At 43.2% G+C, this 21,829-nt stretch overlaps 1 protein-coding gene across 1 annotated transcript in view; it reads right to left on the bottom strand.

Annotated features, from left to right (window-relative positions):
* LOC124147085 overlaps window positions 1-17,072 on the bottom strand; it is a 28,310-nt gene extending 11,238 nt beyond the window's left edge. The window contains exon 1 of the mRNA XM_046517700.2: window positions 16,718-17,072. Coding sequence (XP_046373656.1) covers window positions 16,718-16,766 — 49 coding nt within the window. The 5' untranslated portion in view covers window positions 16,767-17,072. The remainder of the gene's footprint in view (window positions 1-16,717) is intronic.
* Window positions 17,073-21,829: the final 4,757 nt, after the last annotated feature.

Here is a 21,829-nt window from a genome sequence, read left to right as displayed (position 1 = left end):
TTACAATGTCCTACAATACTGGGTTACTAAGACACACCAATGAAACAAGTCACTTTTCTTGACAACCAATCCACTGACAACATCCAGTTGCCGCTTCTATCCCTGCATATACATGATTTAACAAAGTCATATGATTCTTAGATGTGTAGTGATAATAGCTATTGGGGATAACAGCTACTTGGGATTATCTTGTGTAAGGAATTATAGAGGGATTATAAGTGTGTGAGGGATTATAGAGGGATTATAGGTGTGAGGAATTATAGGTGTGTGAGGGATTAGAGCTGTGTGAAGGGTTATAGCTGTGTGGGGGGGAATTAGAGCTGTGGAAGGGATTAGACCTGTGTGAGGGATTAGAGCTGTGTGAGGGATTAGAGCTAAATGAGGGATTAGAGCTGTGTGAGGGATTAGAGGTGTGTGAAGGGTTATAGCGGTATGAGGGATTAGAGCTGTGTGAGAGAATATAGGTGGGGGAGATTATAGAGGGATAATAGGTGTGGCGGATTAGACCTGTGTGAGGGATTAGAGCTGTGTGAAGGGTTATAGCTGTGTGGGGGGGGGGGGGGGGAATTAGAGCTGTGTGAAGGGTTATAGCTGTGTGGGGGATTAGAGCTGTGTGGGGGATTAGACCTGTGTGAGGGATTAGAGCTGTGTGAGGGATTAGAGCTGTGTGAAGGGTTATGGCTGTGTGAGTGTGTGTGTGTGGGGGGGGGGAGGGGGGGGGGGATTAGAGCTGTGTGAAGGGTTATAGCTGTTTGGGGGGAATTAGAGCTGTGTGAAGGGTTATAGCTGTTGGGGGGGGGAATTAGAGCTGTGTGAAGGATTATAGCTGTTGGGGGGGAATTAGAGCTGTGTGAAGGGTTATAGCTGTTTGGGGGGAATTAGAGCTGTGTGAAGGGTTATAGCTGTCGGGGGGAATTAGAGCTGTGTGAAGGGTTATAGCTGTTGGGGGGGAATTAGAGCTGTGTGAAGGGTTATAGCTGTTTGGGGGGAATTAGAGCTGTGTGAAGGGTTATAGCTGTTGGGGGGGAATTTGAGCTGTGTGAAGGGTTATAGCTGTTTGGGGGGGGGGGGTTAGAGCTGTGTGAAGGGTTATAGCTGTTTGGGGGGAATTAGAGCTGTGTGAAGGGTTATAGCTGTTGGGGGGGAATTAGAGCAGTGTGAAGGATTATAGCTGTTGGGGGGGGGGGGAATTAGAGCCGTGTGAAGGGTTATAGCTGTTTGGGGGGAATTAGAGCTGTGTGAAGGGTTATAGCTGTCGGGGGGAATTAGAGCTGTGTGAAGGGTTATAGCTGTTTGGGGGGGGGGGGTTAGAGCTGTGTGAAGGGTTATAGCTGTTTGGGGGGAATTAGAGCTGTGTGAAGGGTTATAGCTGTTGGGGGGGAATTAGAGCAGTGTGAAGGATTATAGCTGTTGGGGGGGAATTAGAGCTGTTTGAAGGGTTATAGCTGTTTGGGGGGAATTAGAGCTGTGTGAAGGGTTATAGCTGTTGGGGGGGGGGGGGGGGGGGGGGAATTAGAGCTGTGTGAAGGGTTATAGCTGCATGGTGGATTATAGCTATGATGGATCATAGCTGTGTGAGGGATTATAGCTGTGTGAGGGATTATAGCTGTGTGAGGGATCCCCTGCAAGACAACTATTTAGATGTAACCAATAGAATGGCTGTTGGGGATCTGTATTTGGGTGAGCAACGTGAAATGTGTGCTTATTGGAACATGCAGTAACTACAACACACAGGGGTTCCAGTCTCCCCTCCTTTTGAAAACCAGATGTAGTATGTTGTAGACAGTAAAATTATCCCAGAGAGGGTTTTGATATTTTCGACCCCTCCCTTTCAAAAATGCTGGATCTGGCCTTGAATACTGCTGTCTTGCTGCTGTCCCGGTAGAGTGAATGTGAACGTGTACTTCAGCTCTGACACTGGCCCTGCATGAATAAATGATGTCTGCATGACATCTATTACACCCTGGAAATACCAGTGGTGTGCTGGCCTTTCTGTCAAATATCACCAGCTTGTACGGGAGCCATGCTTCCTTTGAGTGAAGATATACAGCTGTATTCAGCATCCTGCCATGTAGCAAATCCATTATTTCTACACGTCAATATATAGTGCTATATTCAGTTTTCTGGCATTTGATTGTAACGGATGCTTGGTTTGATTACATGAACCGGCATCGCTTTCACTGCCATGTATTATGCAGCTCTGACAAGACCATGAAGTGAGGCGAGGTGAAATGGGATTTAATTTCGCGTTCAAGATTGTTGCACTAATATAGCAACATGTATGCACGCTTGTGTATGTGTGGCTGATTGTACTAGTCCAGGTGAGGTGACATTGGGTTTAACGTCGCGTCCAAGATTATTGCACTTATATAGCGATGTGCATGTACGTGTGTGTGTGGCTGCTTGTACTAGTCCGGACTGATGCCGATTTATAGTGCTAGCTCACTGAGATACCATGCCGCAGTTTAACATGAATACCCCACTCAGACACAGTATACTGACTCCGAGCCGACCAGTCCTTGTTTTAGCCCCTTAATGCCGAGCGCCAGACATGTACTAGTCCAGACCGATGCCAGTTCTATAGTGCTAGCTCGCTGAGGTACCATGCCATAGGTTAACATGGATACCCACTCAGACACAGTATACTGACCAGTCCTTGTTTTAACCCCTTAATGCCGAGCACCAGACAGGGTAACAACAAGTACCATCTTTTAACATATTTTGACATAGCCCGGGATTGATCCCCTGACCTCCACTATCCTGGCAGACACTCTATCCACTAGACCACCGAGGTGGTCCATCAGCTACAGGTGGGCCGAGTGTAGACAAGGGAGGGAACAACACCCTGCAGGGTCCACCCCCTCTCATCTCCACCCCCTCTCATCTCCACCCCCTCTCATCTCCACCCCTTCTCATCTCCACCTGACTATGCTTGTCGTAAGAGGCGACTAACGGGATCTGGTAGTCAGGCTCGCTGACTTGGTTGATTCATGTCATCAATCCCAATTGCGTGGATCGATGCTCATGATATTAATCACTGGATTGTCTGGTCCAGACTCTTTTATTTACAGACATTGTGCTTCCTATAATATATCCCCCATGTATTCCGGTCCCTCATACCCCCTGTTGTGAAAGCTGACTAAGATGGAGATCCACTGGTGACCAGACTGTGTGATGGTGAGTGAGTATGGTTTTACACCGCTTTTAGCAATATTCCAGCAATATCACGGCGGGGGACACCAGAAATTCACACATTGTACCCATGTCGGGAATCGAACCCGGGTCTTCAGCGTGACGAGTGAACGCTTTAACCACTTGGCTACCCGACCGCCCCCTGTGTGATGGTGCTCCCCAAGCATTGATGGTTCGACTGGTTTCACACATGCAGTGCTAGCATATGACCATGCAACAGCTCATAGTGAGCTATTGTGAAGCATATGGGCTAATATATAGCTGATCAATCAATAGACTTAATAGAGTATCACAATGGTTTTTTATATTGATATAATGAAGGCATGTACCAGGCAACACACAGCGTCTATTAGGGTACCTGTAATCACAGTGTCTTATCTGTGTACTGATGTTATACAGAAGGACAAGCCAAACCACAGCCTTTCTTATGCCCATGCAACAGTTCATTACTAAAGTGTGTTATTGTGAAACATATGGGCTAATATAAAGCTGATCAATGAATAGACTTAATAGAGCATCACAATGGGTTTTTTTATATTGATATTATGTAGGCATGTGCCAGGCAACACACAGCGTCTGTCTGGGCACCTGTAGTCACAGTGTCTCATCTGTGTACTGATGCTATACAGGGCACCTGCAGTCACAGTGTCTTATATGTGTACTGATGTTATACAGGGCACCTGTAGTCACAGTGTCTCATCTGTGTACTGATGTTATACAGGGCACCTGTAGTCACAGTGTCTTATATGTGTACTGATGCTATACAGGGCACCTGTTGTCATGGTGTCTTATATGTGTACTGATGCTTTACAGGGCACCTGTAGTCACAGTGTCTTATGTGTGTACTGATGCTATACAGGGCACCTGCAGTCACAGTGTCTTATATGTGTACTGATGCTATACAGGGCACCTGCAGTCACAGTGTCTTATATGTGTACTGATGCTATACAGGGCACCTGCAGTCACAGTGTCTTATATGTGTACTGATGCTATACAGGGCACCTGCAGTCACAGTGTCTTATCTGTGTACTGATGCTATACAGGGCACCTGTTGTCATGGTGTCTTATATGTGTACTGATGCTATACAGGGCACCTGTAGTCACAGTGTCTTATATGTGTACTGATGCTATACAGGGCACCTGTAGTCACAGTGTCTTATATGTGTACTGATGCTATACAGGGCACCTGCAGTCACAGTGTCTTATGTGTGTACTGATGCTATACAGGGCACCTGTAGTCACAGTGTCTCATCTGTGTACTGATGCTATACAGGGCACCTGCAGTCACAGTGTCTTATCTGTGTACTGATGCTATACAGGGCACCTGCAGTCAAAGTGTCTTATATGTGTACTGATGTCATACAGACATGTACTAGGCAACCAACAGCCTTTATAACTTGGTACAATGATGGCCCATGCAGCCACATTGTCTTGCAACATGGTTATTTCTGCCCAGTGTCTATTCTGGTAAGCATGTTCATGTGAATAATTCACAACATCCTCACAATGAAGTGTTTTCCTCATGGACGGCAGATGCAATCCTCCAGCACTTAACAGTGTCCTACGTAAGACAGGCAGTGTATCTTCTTCATTTGGTTGCTCAGGCTACACAGAAAGCAAAGCACTCACTAATAATACAACAGTTATCATACTTTAAAACTATCAGAGCAAAAAGACATGCTTTCAACCTGCACTTCAGTTCATCTTCAGCTAAGCCAATATGTGTTCAGGGTCTTATTACACACTTACAAAGGCAGATAGAAAACATTTATCCTTGAACTAGCAGAAACTCCAACTGAGCCAATATGTTTTCGGGTCTTATTACACATCTACAAAAGGTAGATGAGATAATCACATATACCCTGGTTGTTACAGAATCTTCATTATAATGGTAATCAAGTTGTGGGGGAACTTTATTAAAGCAGGTGGACTGGTGTAATTTTGTTCCCATGCAGCAGCCCCCGAGATGCCAGTTATGTTGCTACAGAGTGGGATGATAATATGGCGACCTGGCCACCAGAGCATGACTCCTGCCAGGGGATGTCACAGCAGGCTGCAGACAATATACAACAGCGACCAACACCTTTATATCACCAAAACTAAAACACATTGCTTCCAAAGGCATAACCCACGGGCCACAAGTCCACAATAGACTGATCATCTGCAAAATATTTTCATCATGATCGGAGCACAAACGACTGACCCAATGTTTGTGTTGATGTGCAATTAAATCACGTAGGTGTAAGTCTCCCCAACAAAGGGGGAGCACTCTATGTTCATACAGGCATATTAGTGACACCACAGTTCATACACATCTGAAAGGTTTATGGGCGGCATATGAATGGTGTCAACAAGTTAGCTGAGCTGAAAGGATTACGCTTGTATCAGTGGCCACTGACAAAGGTGGGACTCCAAGGTGATATTCAAGGGCCTATTTAACCCTTTCATACACTGTTATGCTTCTGCCACCAATACTGGAAACAAATTCCTTAAAGGAGTTTTGTTCCGCAATAAGTCCTTGGCCTCATTCTACAAAACGATCTTAGTGCTAAGACGATCGTACGTCTCATACGAAAATCACCATGTGGGATGTGGCCCTTGTTTCTTGGGGTGTCATTCACCAAAATTATGTCCCAAGCTTTAATACATCATATCTATTCCTTCTCATAGTTCATCAGTGAGCTGAACACCAAGAAGACAATATAAAAACACAATTATACACAAAAATGTACATCAATGATGAAAGGTACTGTTCCATGGATACAGTGATCGCCCTTTCTCTGAAACTGGGAAACATGTAAGTAGAGGGATCTTGATATTTCCTCTAAAGTTCTAGGGCGGTCGGGTAGCCTAGTGGTTAAAGTGTTCGCTCGTCACGCCGAAGACCCGGGTTCGATTCCCGACATGGGTACAATGTGTGAAGCCCATTTCTGGTGTCCCCCGCCGTGATATTGCTGGAATATTGCTTAAAGCAGTGTTAAACATTACTCACTCACTCACTCACTCACTCACTCACTCTAAAGTTCTGATGAAAATATTTCCTTTTTGGGCTTAGAGACACTATCAAAGTTACCCTTAATACAATTTCCCTCATTGATGACATGTGAACACTTATGAAAGTAATTTTTGGCACGTAATTATCTCCAGACAGTTAAATAAATTCCCAAGAAGGGTGGGACTCATAAAACATTCCATCATCAGTCAGTGATGTTGAAACATAGTGGGTTACCCTGCAGCCGCAGCAGATCAGTGAATCTGTACATCATCCAATGACTCTCTGACACAACACTCCCATCCCCCCTCAATCTGCCCTTCGTCAGCCTTTACGCCAGATAAAAATGGTTGACTTCATCCTGTGATAGATCAATAACAAACACATGCATGTGATTCAGTAAATGTCCACTGTGCACACTTGGCGGGGAGCTGTGTGTAAATCATTACACAACATAAACATACGCTCATCTGTACAAATGGCAGCAAATATTGTTCAGGACCAGTTCATCATAAACTGAGGTATTCTGACTGGTTCAAAGAAAATTTGAAAACTACGAAAGGATCAATGTTGGCCACACATTTGCAAATTACCAGTCAACCAAACTATCTGTTGTGGCCAATCATTTTTGCATGGCTATCTAAAAACAATTACATTTATCAAACCTGGTTGTGGGTAGTTTCATATTTTGTGAGTGAAATACACCCAGATGTGAACACAACCAATGGGTCCTGGTACACCCAGATGTGAACACAACCCATGGCTCCGGGTACAGCTGAAGTACACCCAGATGTGAACACAACTCATGGCTCCAGGTAAGCTGAAGTACACCCAGATGTGAACACAACCAATGGGTCCTGGTACACCCATATGTGAACACAACCCATGGCTCCGGGTACAGCTGAAGTACACCCAGATGTGAACACAACCCATGGCTCCAGGTAAGCTGAAGTACACCCAGATGTGAACACAACTCATGGCTCCAGGTAAGCTGAAGTACACCCAGATGTGAACACAACCAATGGGTCCTGGTACACCCATATGTGAACACAACCCATGGCTCCGGGTACAGCTTAGTACACCCATATGTGAACACAACCCATGGCTCCAGGTAAGCTGAAGTACACCCAGATGTGAACACAACCAATGGGTCCTGGTACACCCAGATGTGAACACAACCCATGGCTCCAGGTACAGCCGAAGTACACCCAGATGTGAACACAACCCATGGCTCCGGGTACAGCTGAAGTACACCCAGATGTGAACACAACCCATGGCTCCAGGTAAGCTGAAGTACACCCAGATGTGAACACAACCCATGGCTCCGGGTACAGCTGAAGTACACCCAGATGTGAACACAACCCATGGCTCCGGGTACAGCTGAAGTACACCCAGATGTGAACACAACCCATGGCTACGGGTACAGCTGAAGTACACCCAGATGTGAACACAACTCATGGCTCCGGGTACAGCTTAAGTACACCCAGATGTGAACACAACCCATGGCTCCGGGTACAGCTGAAGTACACCCAGATGTGAACACAACCCATGGGTTCTGGTACACCCAGATGTGAACACAACCCATGGGTCCGGGTACAACCAGATGTGAACGCAACCCATGGGTCCGGGTACAGCGAGATGTGAACACAACCCATGGGTCCGGGTACACCCAGATGTGAACACAACCCATGGGTCCGGGTACAGCGAGATGTGAACACAACCCATGGGTCCGGGTACAACCAGATGTGAACAAAACCCATGGGTCCGGGTACACCCAGATGTGAACACAACCCATGGGTCCGGGTACAGCGAGATGTGAACACAACCCATGGGTCCGGGTACAACCAGATGTGAACATAACCCATGGGTCCGGGTACAGCGAGATGTGAACACAACCCATGGGTCCGGGTACAACCAGATGTGAACACAACCCATGTGTCCGGGTACAGCGAGATGTGAACACAACCCATGGGTCCGGGTACAACCAGATGTGAACACAACCCATGGGTCCGGGTACAGCCAGATGTGAACACAACCCATGGGTCCGGGTACAGCCAGATGTGAACACAACCCATGAGTCCGGGTACAACCAGATGTGAACACAACCCATGGGTCCGGGTACAGCCAGATGTGAACACAACCCATGGGTCCGGGTACAGCGAGATGTGAACACAACCCATGGGTCCGGGTACAACCAGATGTGAACACAACCCATGTGTCCGGGTACAGCGAGATGTGAACACAACCCATGGGTCCGGATACAACCAGATGTGAACACAACCCATGGGTCCGGGTACAGCGAGATGTGAACATAACCCATGGGTCCGGGTACAGCCAGATGTGAACACAACCCATGGGTCCGGGTACAACCAGATGTGAACACAACCCATGGGTCCGGGTACAGCCAGATGTGAACACAACCCATGGGTCCGGGTACAGCCAGATGTGAACACAACCCATGGGTCCGGGTACAGCCAGATGTGAACACAACCCATGGGTCCTGGTACAGCCAGATGTGAACACAACCCATGGGTCCTGGTACAGCTGAAGTACGCCCTATTTTACAGTTCAACTGAGGTGCCTCAAACCACAAGGAACTGTAAGAATTGAAATATGCATATTTAGCAATTAAACCAATGAAAACAACTGCCCTGGTGTAAGAGTGGTGAGTGGGTTGATGGCAACAGCAACTGTGAAGTGCACAAATCTCCAAGGGAACCTAATGGCAAATCTGAAACTGCGATTGACCAGTCTGATGGGATGAATAATACTATCCTATACGAAGACACTGGGACTAAACGGATCACTATCTCCATGGCAACGTCATTCCCTGAGACACTTTTCTTGAGGGCTACAAATTTAGAACTAAGAGATTTGAAGTCTCTGGCAGTTCTATTGAAGCAGTTACATCACAAGAACAGACAAGTTACTGACACTGATAAAATGTCCTCACAACTGATGAGCTGAGATGGCCAGACCGAATTCTGTAATATGCAGGTGGGAGCCATTTGTAAATCAAGGGATGGTGTCTTGAGCAACGCTCTGTTTCAAGAGTCAATAGAGGGGCAGGACATAAGGACACCTTGACCGACACTCACCTTTCCTGGATGAAAAACGGGGAATTCAATGCAATAAGGCAAAAGCTGGAAAACATATCTTAATTTTGTTTCTGTGGCAGGGTCTTACAAGACTCACAAGTGTATGCCCAGCATGCACAAATATAGAGAATGGATGCAGAAAAAGAATATACTGCGTCTCTAGAGATGCACTATAATATTCATTGTACCTAAAACACATCAAGAGCAGTGATGGGTGTCTGTCATTTTATCCATCAATCATGTCCACTGTCCACATGATCATTGATTCATTCCAGGCTCTAATTATCAAACCGTACGCAATACAAAACAATTTCATTACTTTACAGGACCCTAATATTGCCTGCAAGGACCCTTAATATTAATTATTGGGGTCTCCTGGTTGGTTGGTTGTTTAACACCACTCAGGATATATTCCAGCTATATGGCGGCAGTCTGTAAATAATTGAGTCTTGACCAGACAATCCAGAGATTAATATCATGAGCAGCGATCCATACAATTGGGATCGATGATATGCATCAACCAAGTCAGCGAGCCTGACTTCATGTCAGAGTTTTTACCCTCGCCCTGACCTCCCTCTAAATGATGAGGAAGAACATCCAGCTGACAGCCAGCTCAATCCTGTTTCCACAGTTCACACAATGTGAAATATTAATAACCCATCTTCCCACCACCACCACCACACTGTTGAGACACTGTACAACAACTATACACATGTATACACTGGTCACAGAGATGTGTAATACCCTGTATATGGCCTTAATATGCTGTTGTTTATTGTCTCATATTTACTGCTAAGAATACAAAATGTATCACACAAAGTGGTATTTGTTAGACCAGAAAAACACTGGGTAGCCCCACTAAGCTATAAATATGATAAAGTTTTTACAACCAAGCATGGCCTAGGGACCTGAAGTTAGCAGCGGGTTCGTTATTCAAAGGCTATATATTTAACAACTGCAGTGATGTGGTCTAATACACTGAAACTCATTTAATATATGACAGCAGGTTCGTCTTACATCATCATGCAAAAGCTGTTTTGTTATTCTGTACTTTTTGAATAACGAAAAACTAAACTGCGTCTTACATCATCTAAAAGCTGTTTAGTTTTTCAGTACTTTTGAATAACAAAAAACGAAACTGCAGCATTTTAGTTTTCAGTTCATGTCCAACAAATTGTCAAATGTAAGGTAGTCTAATCTATGTTCAAGCAGTTTTTAGCTACTAAGTGCTGTCCAGCAACTGGAATCTAAACAGCACCAATCATATTTTATCAATAACACTATTCAGTCGGATTCTTTCCTATAGTTTATGGATGAATAATAAGGGTTTGTTTTTTGTTATTCAAAAGTTCTGAATAACTAAACAGCTTTTGGATGATGATGTAAGACGAACCTGCTGTCATATATCAAATGAGTTTCAGTGTATTTGACCACATTACTGTAGTTGTTTAACATACAGCCTTTCAATAACAACCCGGTGCTGGCTTGTTTTTTTTATTTGAAAAACAAATAACGAATAACGAACCCGCTGCTAACTTCAGGTCCCTATGGAACTGCTGGTATATGTGCCCATGTGATTCAGAAATGTTTTAATTACAATTGCTTATGTTGAATTGCTTTCTTTCTTTCTTGTTTAACGCCGCACTCAGCAATATTCCAGTGGTCTGTAAAAAATCGAGTCTGGACCAGACAATCCACTGATTGACATCATGAGCATTGATCCGCACAATTGGGACAAGATGACATGCATCAACCATGTCAGCGAGCCTGACCACCCGATTCCGTTAGTCGCCTCTTACATTCTACCTATTCTTACCCGGATCTTCACAGGTCTTATGTTGAATTGACTTGAATGAAGCAGATGTTGTTCAAATGCATTATCAGTAACATTCCAGCTTCACCATGCACCCTGGGCCAGACACACCAGTGGTTGACAGTATGAACAACATCCTGTACCAGTCCATAATAACAATCAACCACAGGATCCAATTCAGTCACCTCCTACATCAGGCAGTTGAGGAGTGCAGGACGAGGAGGCTTATAACACATAAACTACCAGCTACAACATGCATGGTACAACCAGTATCAGTGCCATAGAAAAGGGAAAGGATGTCAACAGGTAAACCCCAGTGCAGGTTATGCAAGGCTAAGGTTGTCTATGGCAAACAGCGCATGCCAAACTGACGATTGAGATGAATAAAAATACGTAAACTCATTATACCATCTGGAATGACGATGGGCGGGATGATAGGTGCTTTCCGTGTGTTTAGACGCGTGGTCTTTGTATACATGGTTAAAAAAAACACAAACATTGGTATGTCAGCAGTATGAAAAATCACGAAATAATGAGCTTCTGACTATGTTACTTCCCAAAGTACGGCTTTGATTGTTTTCATCAATGTCTGCTAAATTTATTGGCTTGAGATGAGTGTACAGTTATATATGAGTATTTACAGGGAACATTGTTGAATTGGTCTTCGAACAAGCTTGGTGAGTTAACCTCGATACATCGCTTCCATTTTATATAGTAAAGTGTGACCCAGTATCCTTTACCTGCTAATTTATGTGTTACAAGACCCCTTGGTTCAGGATACCTATTCTTCCAGTGAATGAAATAATGAGCATTGATCAATGCCACACTCAGCAAGAGTCCAGCTATAAGAATGCGGTCTCTAAATAATCAAGTCTGCACCTGACAATCCAGTGATTGACATCATGAGCATCCATCTATCCAATCGGGATACAATGACATGCATCAACCAAGTCGGCGAGCCTGAAAACTGGATCCCTTTAGTCGCCTCATGGTTTGCTAAATTCTAACCTGGAATTTTCACGGGTCTGGGTGAGTGAGTGAGTGAGTGAGTGAGGGAGGGAGGGAGGGAAGGAGGGACTTACCAAGCCAGACCAACCACTCCACTTCAAGTTTCTCTCCTGACAAGCACAGGCTACTTTGTACCACATCCCCCCGGATGACACAGAACATCATCAGACAAGATCAGTCCCAGTCCTTGTCTCACAAACATTTACAAATTTAGAAAGAAAAGAAAGAAAAATATGTAATGTCTTTTAAAATAATTATGTTGAGTCTGATTTATTGTTATTTTCAATATCCCGAATAGGGTCACCCTTAGACAAGACAACAAATTTGTCTGGTCTAAAAAATCAAATAATCGTGCGAATGATGAATACAAAACATTACTGTGAGATAACAAGATTTTCTACAGCCCCTAACCATTCACACAGCCCATCTGGGTGACTGCACCTACTAAATACCTACTGAAGGCCCCAGGTATGAATACCAGTGAAAGGAGTGGCTTGTACTCTGAATGTCTTTGACAGCAATACTGCAGTGCCTTCTTGTGTTGTTTGAACATAGGAATACAGTGCTGGGACTGACATTCCTTGTATTTTAGCCCTCATGGTTAAAATGGTAATGCCATGGCTGCTATATGTTCCCGATGCCTGATGGGGACACTTAGAAAGAAACAGGGTTTTACACAACTCAGAAATGTGTGTCCAATATGTACTAAGGAAAAGAATGGGTGCAGAGAAAAAAACTTATTTCATCCTGAGGGACGCACAATAATATTCATTGTACCAAATTCTCCACAAGAAATATATAGGTCCTGTAGTGAGTGAGTGAGTGAGTGAGTGAATATGGTTTTATGCCGCTTTTAGCAATATTCTAGCAATATCTCGGCAGGGACACCAGAAATGGGCTTCACACATTGTACCCATTTCGGGAATTGAACCCGCGTCTTCTGCATGACGAGCGAACGCTACATCCACTAGACAACTCGAACGCCCCTATATAGGTCCTGTAATTAAATTAACTATCAAATCTTACAGTAAACAACACTACACCATTTCATTACTAACTCGACCCTCATATTTCCTCTAAGGATTCTTGAAAAAAATTATTGGGGTACTTTGCGCCCCCAGATTTGTTAGTCAAGGTAAAACCTGGAAGAAATATCAATACCTTGTGATAATTATCAATGTTAATGAAGTGGGCAAACTTTCTGAATGACAACTGCTGATAACATGGCCCATGGTGAAATGACATTCCCTGTGTTGGAAGATTGATCAGAAATATTATTCTCGTTGGCGCACTTAAGTTACAAAAGGGCACTCTGCAATGTGCTTATGTCTGTCCTGTGGCACACTTGAAAAAACCCTACATTTCCATCCCTGCAGTGTGAATTCCCATCTACAACTCCCCCTGGCAAAAGAGCAGAATTTCTGCCATTGTGTTGATCTCGATGTGTTTGCCAGTTACTTACAAAAACAGAGGCAGCCCCATTACCGCCACTTCCTGAAAGCATCAAGTCTTAAAGTACCATCATGTACATCCAGACCTTGAGCTTCATCAAGACAACTTCCTAAGATCCAACAATTGCCCAAGCCTCAGGATTGTACAAGTACAAGTGCAACAGTAACTGGCAATGAATGATACAACCATGGTTCACAATAACCTCAGAGATGACCTTGACCCTTGATCACAATAACCTCAGAGATGACCTTGACCCTTGATAGACATACCAATTTCATATGCAGCAGAATCTTTAAGATACAAGTAGATGTAAAGTCCCATGACTGTGGAGGTAACCATGCCTCAGAATCTGACAATTATATAACCGTGTTTTACAAAGGCTGAACACTTACACTGACTAAAATCTAGAATTGATCTTATTCAAATCAAATCTTGGAGCTCGCTTCCATTACACAAGGATCTGAGGACATCCCATTGCAGTTCATTTCAGAATGACCTTTCATGAACTTTGACTGACAAATGAAATGACAAGCAGGAAATCAACATTAGCCAATCCGAAAGCAGCTTCCTCAAGCCTTACTGTACTAGTTTGGCAACTTCCATTCCAGACTATGCTTTGAAAAATATTCTGACAAAGTTTCTATTCAAAATTCTGAACAAAAGAAAATTCTGGAATGTCCAATAGATGACTGAGATTGTATGGCAGTACTTCCCAAGGTCTATGGAAAGTCTCTTCAAGTTCAAATATCTAGCATGTCATTGTCTAGCATGTCATTGTCTAGCATTTGGAATCAGTTGTACAACCAATAGCTGTCGTTCAGAATGTCCCGTGTTAACGTTTTCAAGGTTGCGAGCGCTAAGATCTAATATTAATGACATTGTTGACAATTCAGCAGATATTTCAAAGTGTTATTACTTCATCTGTATCAGTACTCTTATATTGTGCATGTAGATAATATCAGGACCACCCTGTATTTAAATATATATTTTGAAATTTCACCAGTTTAGAGCAGTTCTGAAAGTGATGTTCTCACCATGAAATAATGTGTGCCGGTTCTCTCTAGCTTATGTACAAGACTTTCAAAAACACTTGTCATGTTCACCAATTTGTATGTAACACTTGTCATGTTCACCAATTTGTATGTAACACTTGTCATGTTCACCAATTTGTATGTAACACTTGTCATGTTCACCAGTTTGTATGAAACACTTGTCATGTTCACCAATTTGTACGTAACACTTGTCATGTTCACGAATTTGTATGAAACACTTGTCATGTTCACTAATTTGTATGTAACACTTGTCATGTTCACCAATTTGTATGAAACACTTGTCATGTTCACCAACTTGTACGTAACACTTGTCATGTTCACCAATTTGCACGTAACACTTGTCATGTTCACCAATTTGTACGTAAAACTTGTCATGTTCACCAATTTGTATGTAACACTTGTCATGTTCACCAATTTGTTCGTAACACTTGTCATGTTCACCAGTTTGTATGTTACACTTGTCATGTTCACCAATTTGTATGTAACACTTGTCATGTTCACCAGTTTGTACGTTAAACTTGTCATGTTCACCAATTTGTATGTAACACTTGTCATGTTCACCAATTTGTTCGTAACACTTGTCATGTTCACCAGTTTGTATGTTACACTTGTCATGTTCACCAATTTGTATGTAACACTTGTCATGTTCACCAGTTTGTACGTTACACTTGTCATGTTCACCAATTTGTATGAAACACTTGTCATGTTCACCAGTTTGTACGTAACACTTGTCATGTTCACCAATTTGTATGAAACACTTGTCATGTTCACCAATTTGTACGTAACACTTGTCATGTTCACCAATTAGTATGAAACACTTGTCATGTTCACCAATTTGTACATAACACTTGTCATGTTCACCAATTTGTATGAAACACTTGTCATGTTCACCAGTTTGTACGTAACACTTGTCATGTTCACCAGTTTGTACGTAACACTTGTCATGTTCACCAATTTGTATGTAACACTTGTCATGTTCACCAATTTGTACGTAACACTTGTGATGTTCACCAATTTGTAGGTGTTCCTGAGAACAAAGCAAGAAGTGATTATTTACTTTTTATCAAAATAAGCTACGGTACCATTATCAACAGTAACATACAATGTGTATGTGAAACTCAAAAGGTCGACGGATCATTGTAACTATGATCATATGGTTATTGTCCCAGTTGGGGTGGTAACATATCATTGATCCACAGCAATTAACAGGTAATGTCAGTCTCAACTTTAATGGTGTAAACATGGTGTATCTCACAGCAACAGATTAAGACGTACAAAACACATCATCACTGTCTTATCACACCTGAAAATAAATCATTAACCTGTCATGTCTTTATTGTCGAAGCAGCGTTATATTTCTCCAGGGAGATTGCAGACAGATTGCCCATTCAGACAAAGTATGAATGGCACTGGGTAACTAGCACACAGCTATTTCAAAAGATGATATCACCTATGTGTATAACATGTTAGAAAGGACTGTGCATTATCAAAGAATCTTTGTAGAACACAATGCAATGCAAGTACTTGAAATGTTTTTACACATATGTTCATTTGTAACCCATATATACACAAGCCTAGGGAGAGAGCACTTGCTGGCTTTCTAAGTCAGGAAGTCTCGCCTTGGTCATGGATGAGCGACTTTATTCATAGTTCACACCAACAGGACCATTGACCTGGAAATCCACTGATCAGATTAATTTGAAATATCCTAATCTTGTATCTGATTTGTATACTTTTTGTCATTTAACAATATTAGGCAATGTGAAGTTTTCCCTATTTCTTTCTGTTATTGACAAATAACCTTAGTTTCTAGTTGATTAAATTCGGCCACGACCGGTCAATTGGAACCAGAGAACGGCAGAAGCAAGTAACGGTTCGTTGCCTGTTCTTTCACGACCAGCAGGATCTATGTAACCTATCTACATACAATACATCCCAGTTCGGATGTAATATGTGTCAAATCTATCAATACGGGATTATTATCTAACAAGATCGATACAGGGCAAGCTCCTCGACTCCGCAGAGATGTATGCGGGCATGCGCCTAACACGGAGGTTCATCGGCGGATTTCGCTGTGGGCAAAGATCAAAGACGCCGCTAATATACATACCTGTGTCAGGTGTAGTACGGAACAATTCCCCAGGCCGACGTGTTGTCATTTCGGACACATTTGCACTTAAATATCACTAGATTGAGAGCTCAGATGTCCTCTGTGCACAACTCTCTCGGGTCGGATATGCACAACGATAACACTAAAGTCTGCCTGTCATGTCGCTGGATAACTGCCACAGAAATCCAACCGCTCCCTGCTACCATCCCACTGCACAATGTAAGCCCTTCACATCTACTCCCACATACAGCGATTTCCACTCTTCGTAGTGTCAACATTTGAATCGGCCTGTTCTACTTGTCAGACCAACCTTAGCGAGGTCGGAGATACCTTCGCCTTCGGTAACCTTCGTCAGTTTACGTCGCTAGAGATTGAATCAGACTGACTGCGTTTTGGAGCCATGAACAGACCAGTGTTTATTTGAACTAACGCATTGTCAGTTCCCACCGGGGTTCTAAACTATGAATTGCTAAAATCATTTAATCTTTAAGTTAGATTTTGTTCACTAATTCTTGCAGGCAGAGTTTGGAAATGAAAGTATATATGCGTCATAATTCGATCAAGCCTATTTTGTCTGAGATTAATTACAGAAATGGCTGTTATTTGGTAAGAGTGTGTTGCCAGTCGTTCTGAAATGCCAAACTTTTTAATTCAATGCATCTCATGGTCTCATTTATACTTCTTACTTTTATATAACTTTTATACAAATGCGAGACCTTCCATAAAGAAATGTCGTTCCATTCTATAAGACTTAAATAAATTGAAGGGGAAGTAACGAGTAATATATTTGTTATGTAACAAATGCTGTGTTTAGAATAACACTTTCCTGGTAAACAAGAAATTCTAGTACTTTGAGGGGTTGAATCCCATGCGGGATTCGAACCCACGCTCTCAGAGTGAGGCACCTATCCGACAGCACACAAAGTCAGCGAACTGTTCGACTCAGCCACCGAGGCTTCCACAAAATGGAAGTCTGATAACTGGTAGTCAAGATCACGTTCTTTGTGTACCCCTCTGACAAGTGTAAATTGGCACGGCCCCCATGGCCGAAAGGTATGAAAACACAATGCCATTTAGGAAATGGTCAGATGGAACAAATGTTATATTTGGGATAACACTTTAATGGTAAAGTACAACTTTTGGGGGTTGAGTTCCATGCGGGATTCGAACCCACACTCTCAGAGTGAGGCACCTAATCCCGCATGGGACTCAACCCCTCAAAGTACTAGTGTTTGTACTTTATTCCCAATATAACATTTGTTACTTTTGACCACTTTCTAAAAGGCATTGTGTATTCATATTTTTTGTCATGTTTGGTCCTGGAATGTCTGCCGACTTGAGAGAGCTATGAGCCTCGTAAACGATATATTTTCGTGTGGTATGCAAGACATACGCATGCATTGTCAATGAGTATAACACCGCATGGAACAGAATTTCCGGTCAATGTGCGCAGAAAACCCAGTTTGACGCAGGCGGTTGCCTCTTCAGGGAAACCCGTACACATGTGTGGTGCTAGCAGACCAAAGCGTAGTAGCGTCCATTCTGGGATTCAAACCTTCGATCAGGGGATCGAGGAAGGGTTATCGAATTGCTTTTCTTTAAACCATTGGGACATCCACGAACGTTTAGACGTGAACGTTGCAACTGCTCAAAACTATAATTCCGTCTAACAGTCATGTCGCCAAAACGCAACATGGTTCAGCTCGTTGTGACCTGTCTGTCGCCACACCTGCAATGCGGAATGTAAGGATACAAGGGAGAGAACTCGAACATGTTATGTCGGATTGAGAATGATGGACGCTTATTCAAAATACAAATTTGAAAATTAAAATCTGTGCTGAATATAAACTTAAACATTCATTTTGATAGTAAACTGTTTGACACTTAAAAATTATATTTAAATGACAAATTCAAATACATGTATACTTTTTAGAAGCATGCATATAAGGTTGTGGACCTGTAGATGAAGCTATATAATAATTAGTGACAGGTCTCGCGTCAACAAATCACGACTATACCCACAACTTTTTCATAATACTTTTTATGTGTTAAAGCCAAATGTTCGTATCGATAAAGTCACTTAAACGCATACATCATCGCCCTTGTAAAATGCTTAATCTATATACATAGTGACTTTTTCTACTCCAGATTGTTTTAGTACTTGCATACGACTGACTGTGGAATTTGTTGAATAATGTGATTAAAAGAGTATTTGCATTTGTTTAAGTTAATGTTTTATTCAGCAACTTGTTAACAGGACGTATACGCTCATTGTGGCGATCAGCATAAGGGGTTTTATGGACCTGCTGAACGTTCCTATTTGTGATGGGGTACAACTAGTTAAGTTAGTCCCGTATGGAGAGAATAATGTAAATATACTCTGTTCTACCATCCCCTAAATGTCGCGATCTTCCTACAAGTGTCTATTTTTAATGTCTGTCCCTAAAAAGTGATGAAAATGTTGACCCTGTTTTAAAAACGGAGGGAGACATTTTGGATCACACGTCACCACGCAAGTTCCATATATAGATGAATAAAAATAATTGCCACGCCATTCTCGCTTGGTACTCTTGCTGTTTTTCTTATACAACATGTACAAGTATGATTTAGCTGTATTGCGTTTGGAGATATTTACCCGTTGTATCCGATCACCTGTAAATGTTCCAAATGTTTGAGTGTACATCCCTCTAGTTTGAGTGTGTTTGGGTATTGTTTTACGCCGCTTTTAGCAATATTCCAGCAATATCACGACGGGGGACGCCAGGAATGGGCTTCACACATTGTACTCGTGGGGAATCAAACCCGGGTCTTCGGCGTGACGAGCGAACGCTTTATCCACAAAGCTACCCCACCGCCCCGCAAATGTTGGCAACAGCCAATTATTTATTATCCTAAGTGAGTATGTGTGTGTGTGTGTGTGTGTGTGTGTGTGTGTGTGTGTGTTAGGCTGCTTGTACTTGTGCGGACAAATGCCGATTTTATAATGCTTGCCCACCGAGATGCCATGCCTCAGTAAACACGAATTCCCCTATTAGACACAGCATACTGACTCCAAGCCGTATAGTCTTTCTTTTAGCCCCTATTGCCGAGCGCCAGACAGGGTAACAACAAGAACCATCTTTTAACGTATTTTGGTATGACGCGGCCGGGGATCGAACCCCAGACCGTCTGCTCTCCGGGCGAACGCTCTACCACTAGACCATGGAGGCGGTCTATAATCTGGCTCACCAGTATAAACTTAGAGGTTCAAATTGATCAGAGATCGCAAAATGGGCCGGTGGCATCATTACGGAATAAACAATACGAAACTAGTTGCAGTTTTATGACGTGTAGTTTAACCATAATTCTTTCATTAAACACCGAACATGGATATGAGAACACACACACGCACGCACGCACGCACGCACGCACGCACGCACAGGCAGAGAGAGAGAGAGAGAGAGAGAGAGAGAGAGAGAGAGGCAGACAGGCAGGCAGGCAGACAGACAGACATACAGACAGTTTCCCCTGTGCACAGTTTCGTACACTCAATGTATTAGTATACGGTTATATAACCATCGTGATATTCGAAGTATGTGAAGTTTCAAATTGTATTTTCATATATACTTGTCGCTTTCTGTTTGCCATTGTACTGGCATTGTAAAATATGCTGGCTACGTAATAATGTGCCACTCATGAAATACCACCTTTGTCAGGCCCCTATATGAGATATACGTGTTTTGACAAGTAAAGCCTAATATCCTCTATTTACTTCACTTTCAACAAATAACACTGGCAACTTTATTCAATGATTGGCAGGGTGTTTACATAGCTAAGAAATATACCCCGTTTATTTATACGTACACACGCATTATTTTGTCAATACTTCCATGTGGATGCGTAATACGCTTTGGCATAGCCTAGATGTGCCCAACTATTCCTTGTAATCAGTATTATCCTATAATTCCCGCCAGTGGGTACACACGTCGGTATTTGGGAGTTGCAAACGTCCGCATGTCCCCAGCAGTCTTGTCTGTGTCCCAGGCCCTGAAGAATAAATTACAAAAGGTGTCCAGCTCAAGTCTAGAATGATTTGGCAAGTCTAGATTGACTTAGCTTTTAAGTAACTTTATTTCTTAACGCTAGAGACACCTGTACCTCATTGTACACCCTGCTAGAGACACCTGTACCTCATTGTACACCCCGCTGGAGACATCTGTACCTCATTGTACATCCCTCCAGAGACACATGTACCTCATTGTACACCCCGCTAGAGACACATGTACCTCATTGTACAACCCGCTAGAGACACATCTACCCCATTGTACAACCCGCTAGAGACACCTGTACCTCATTGTACACCCCGCTAGAGATACATGTACCTCATTGTACAACCCGCTGGAGACATCTGTACCTAATTGTACATCCCTCCAGAGACACCTGTACCTCATTGTACACCCTGCTAGAGACACATGTACCTCGTTGTACACCCCGCTGGAGACACCTGTACCTCATTGTACACCCCGCTAGAGACACCTATACCTCATTGTACATCCCCCTAGAGACACATGTACCTCATTGTACACCCCGCTGGAGACATCTGTACCTAATTGTACATCCCTCTAGAGACACCCGTACCTCATTGTACACCCTGCTAGAGACACATGTACCTCATTGTACATCACGCTGGAGACACCTGTACCTCATTGTACACCCCGCTAGAGACACATGTACCTCATTGTACATCCCGCTAGAGACACCTGTACCTCATTGTACAACCCGCTGAAGACATCTGTACCTAATTGTACATCCCTCCAGAGATACCTGTACCTCATTGTACACCCTGCTAGAGACACCTGTACCTCGTTGTACACCCCGCTGGAGACACCTGTACCTCGTTGTACACCCCGCTGGAGACACCTGTACTTCATTGTACACCCCGCTAGAGACACCTATACCTCATTGTACATCCCCCTAGAGACACATGTACCTCATTGTACACCCCGCTAGAGACACCTGTACCTCATTGTACACCCCGCTAGAAACACATCTACCCCATTGTACACCCCGCTAGAGACACCTGTACCTCAGTGTACACCCCGCTAGAGATACATGTACCTCGTTGTACAACCC

This window comes from Haliotis rufescens, unplaced genomic scaffold (assembly GCF_023055435.1).
Source record: "Haliotis rufescens isolate VD_foot unplaced genomic scaffold, xgHalRufe1.0.p SCAF_1, whole genome shotgun sequence".
Classification (NCBI taxonomy): domain Eukaryota; kingdom Metazoa; phylum Mollusca; class Gastropoda; order Lepetellida; family Haliotidae; genus Haliotis; species Haliotis rufescens.
The sequence above is the reverse complement of the archived record's forward strand: the minus strand, read 5'-3'. Positions and strand labels throughout refer to the sequence as shown.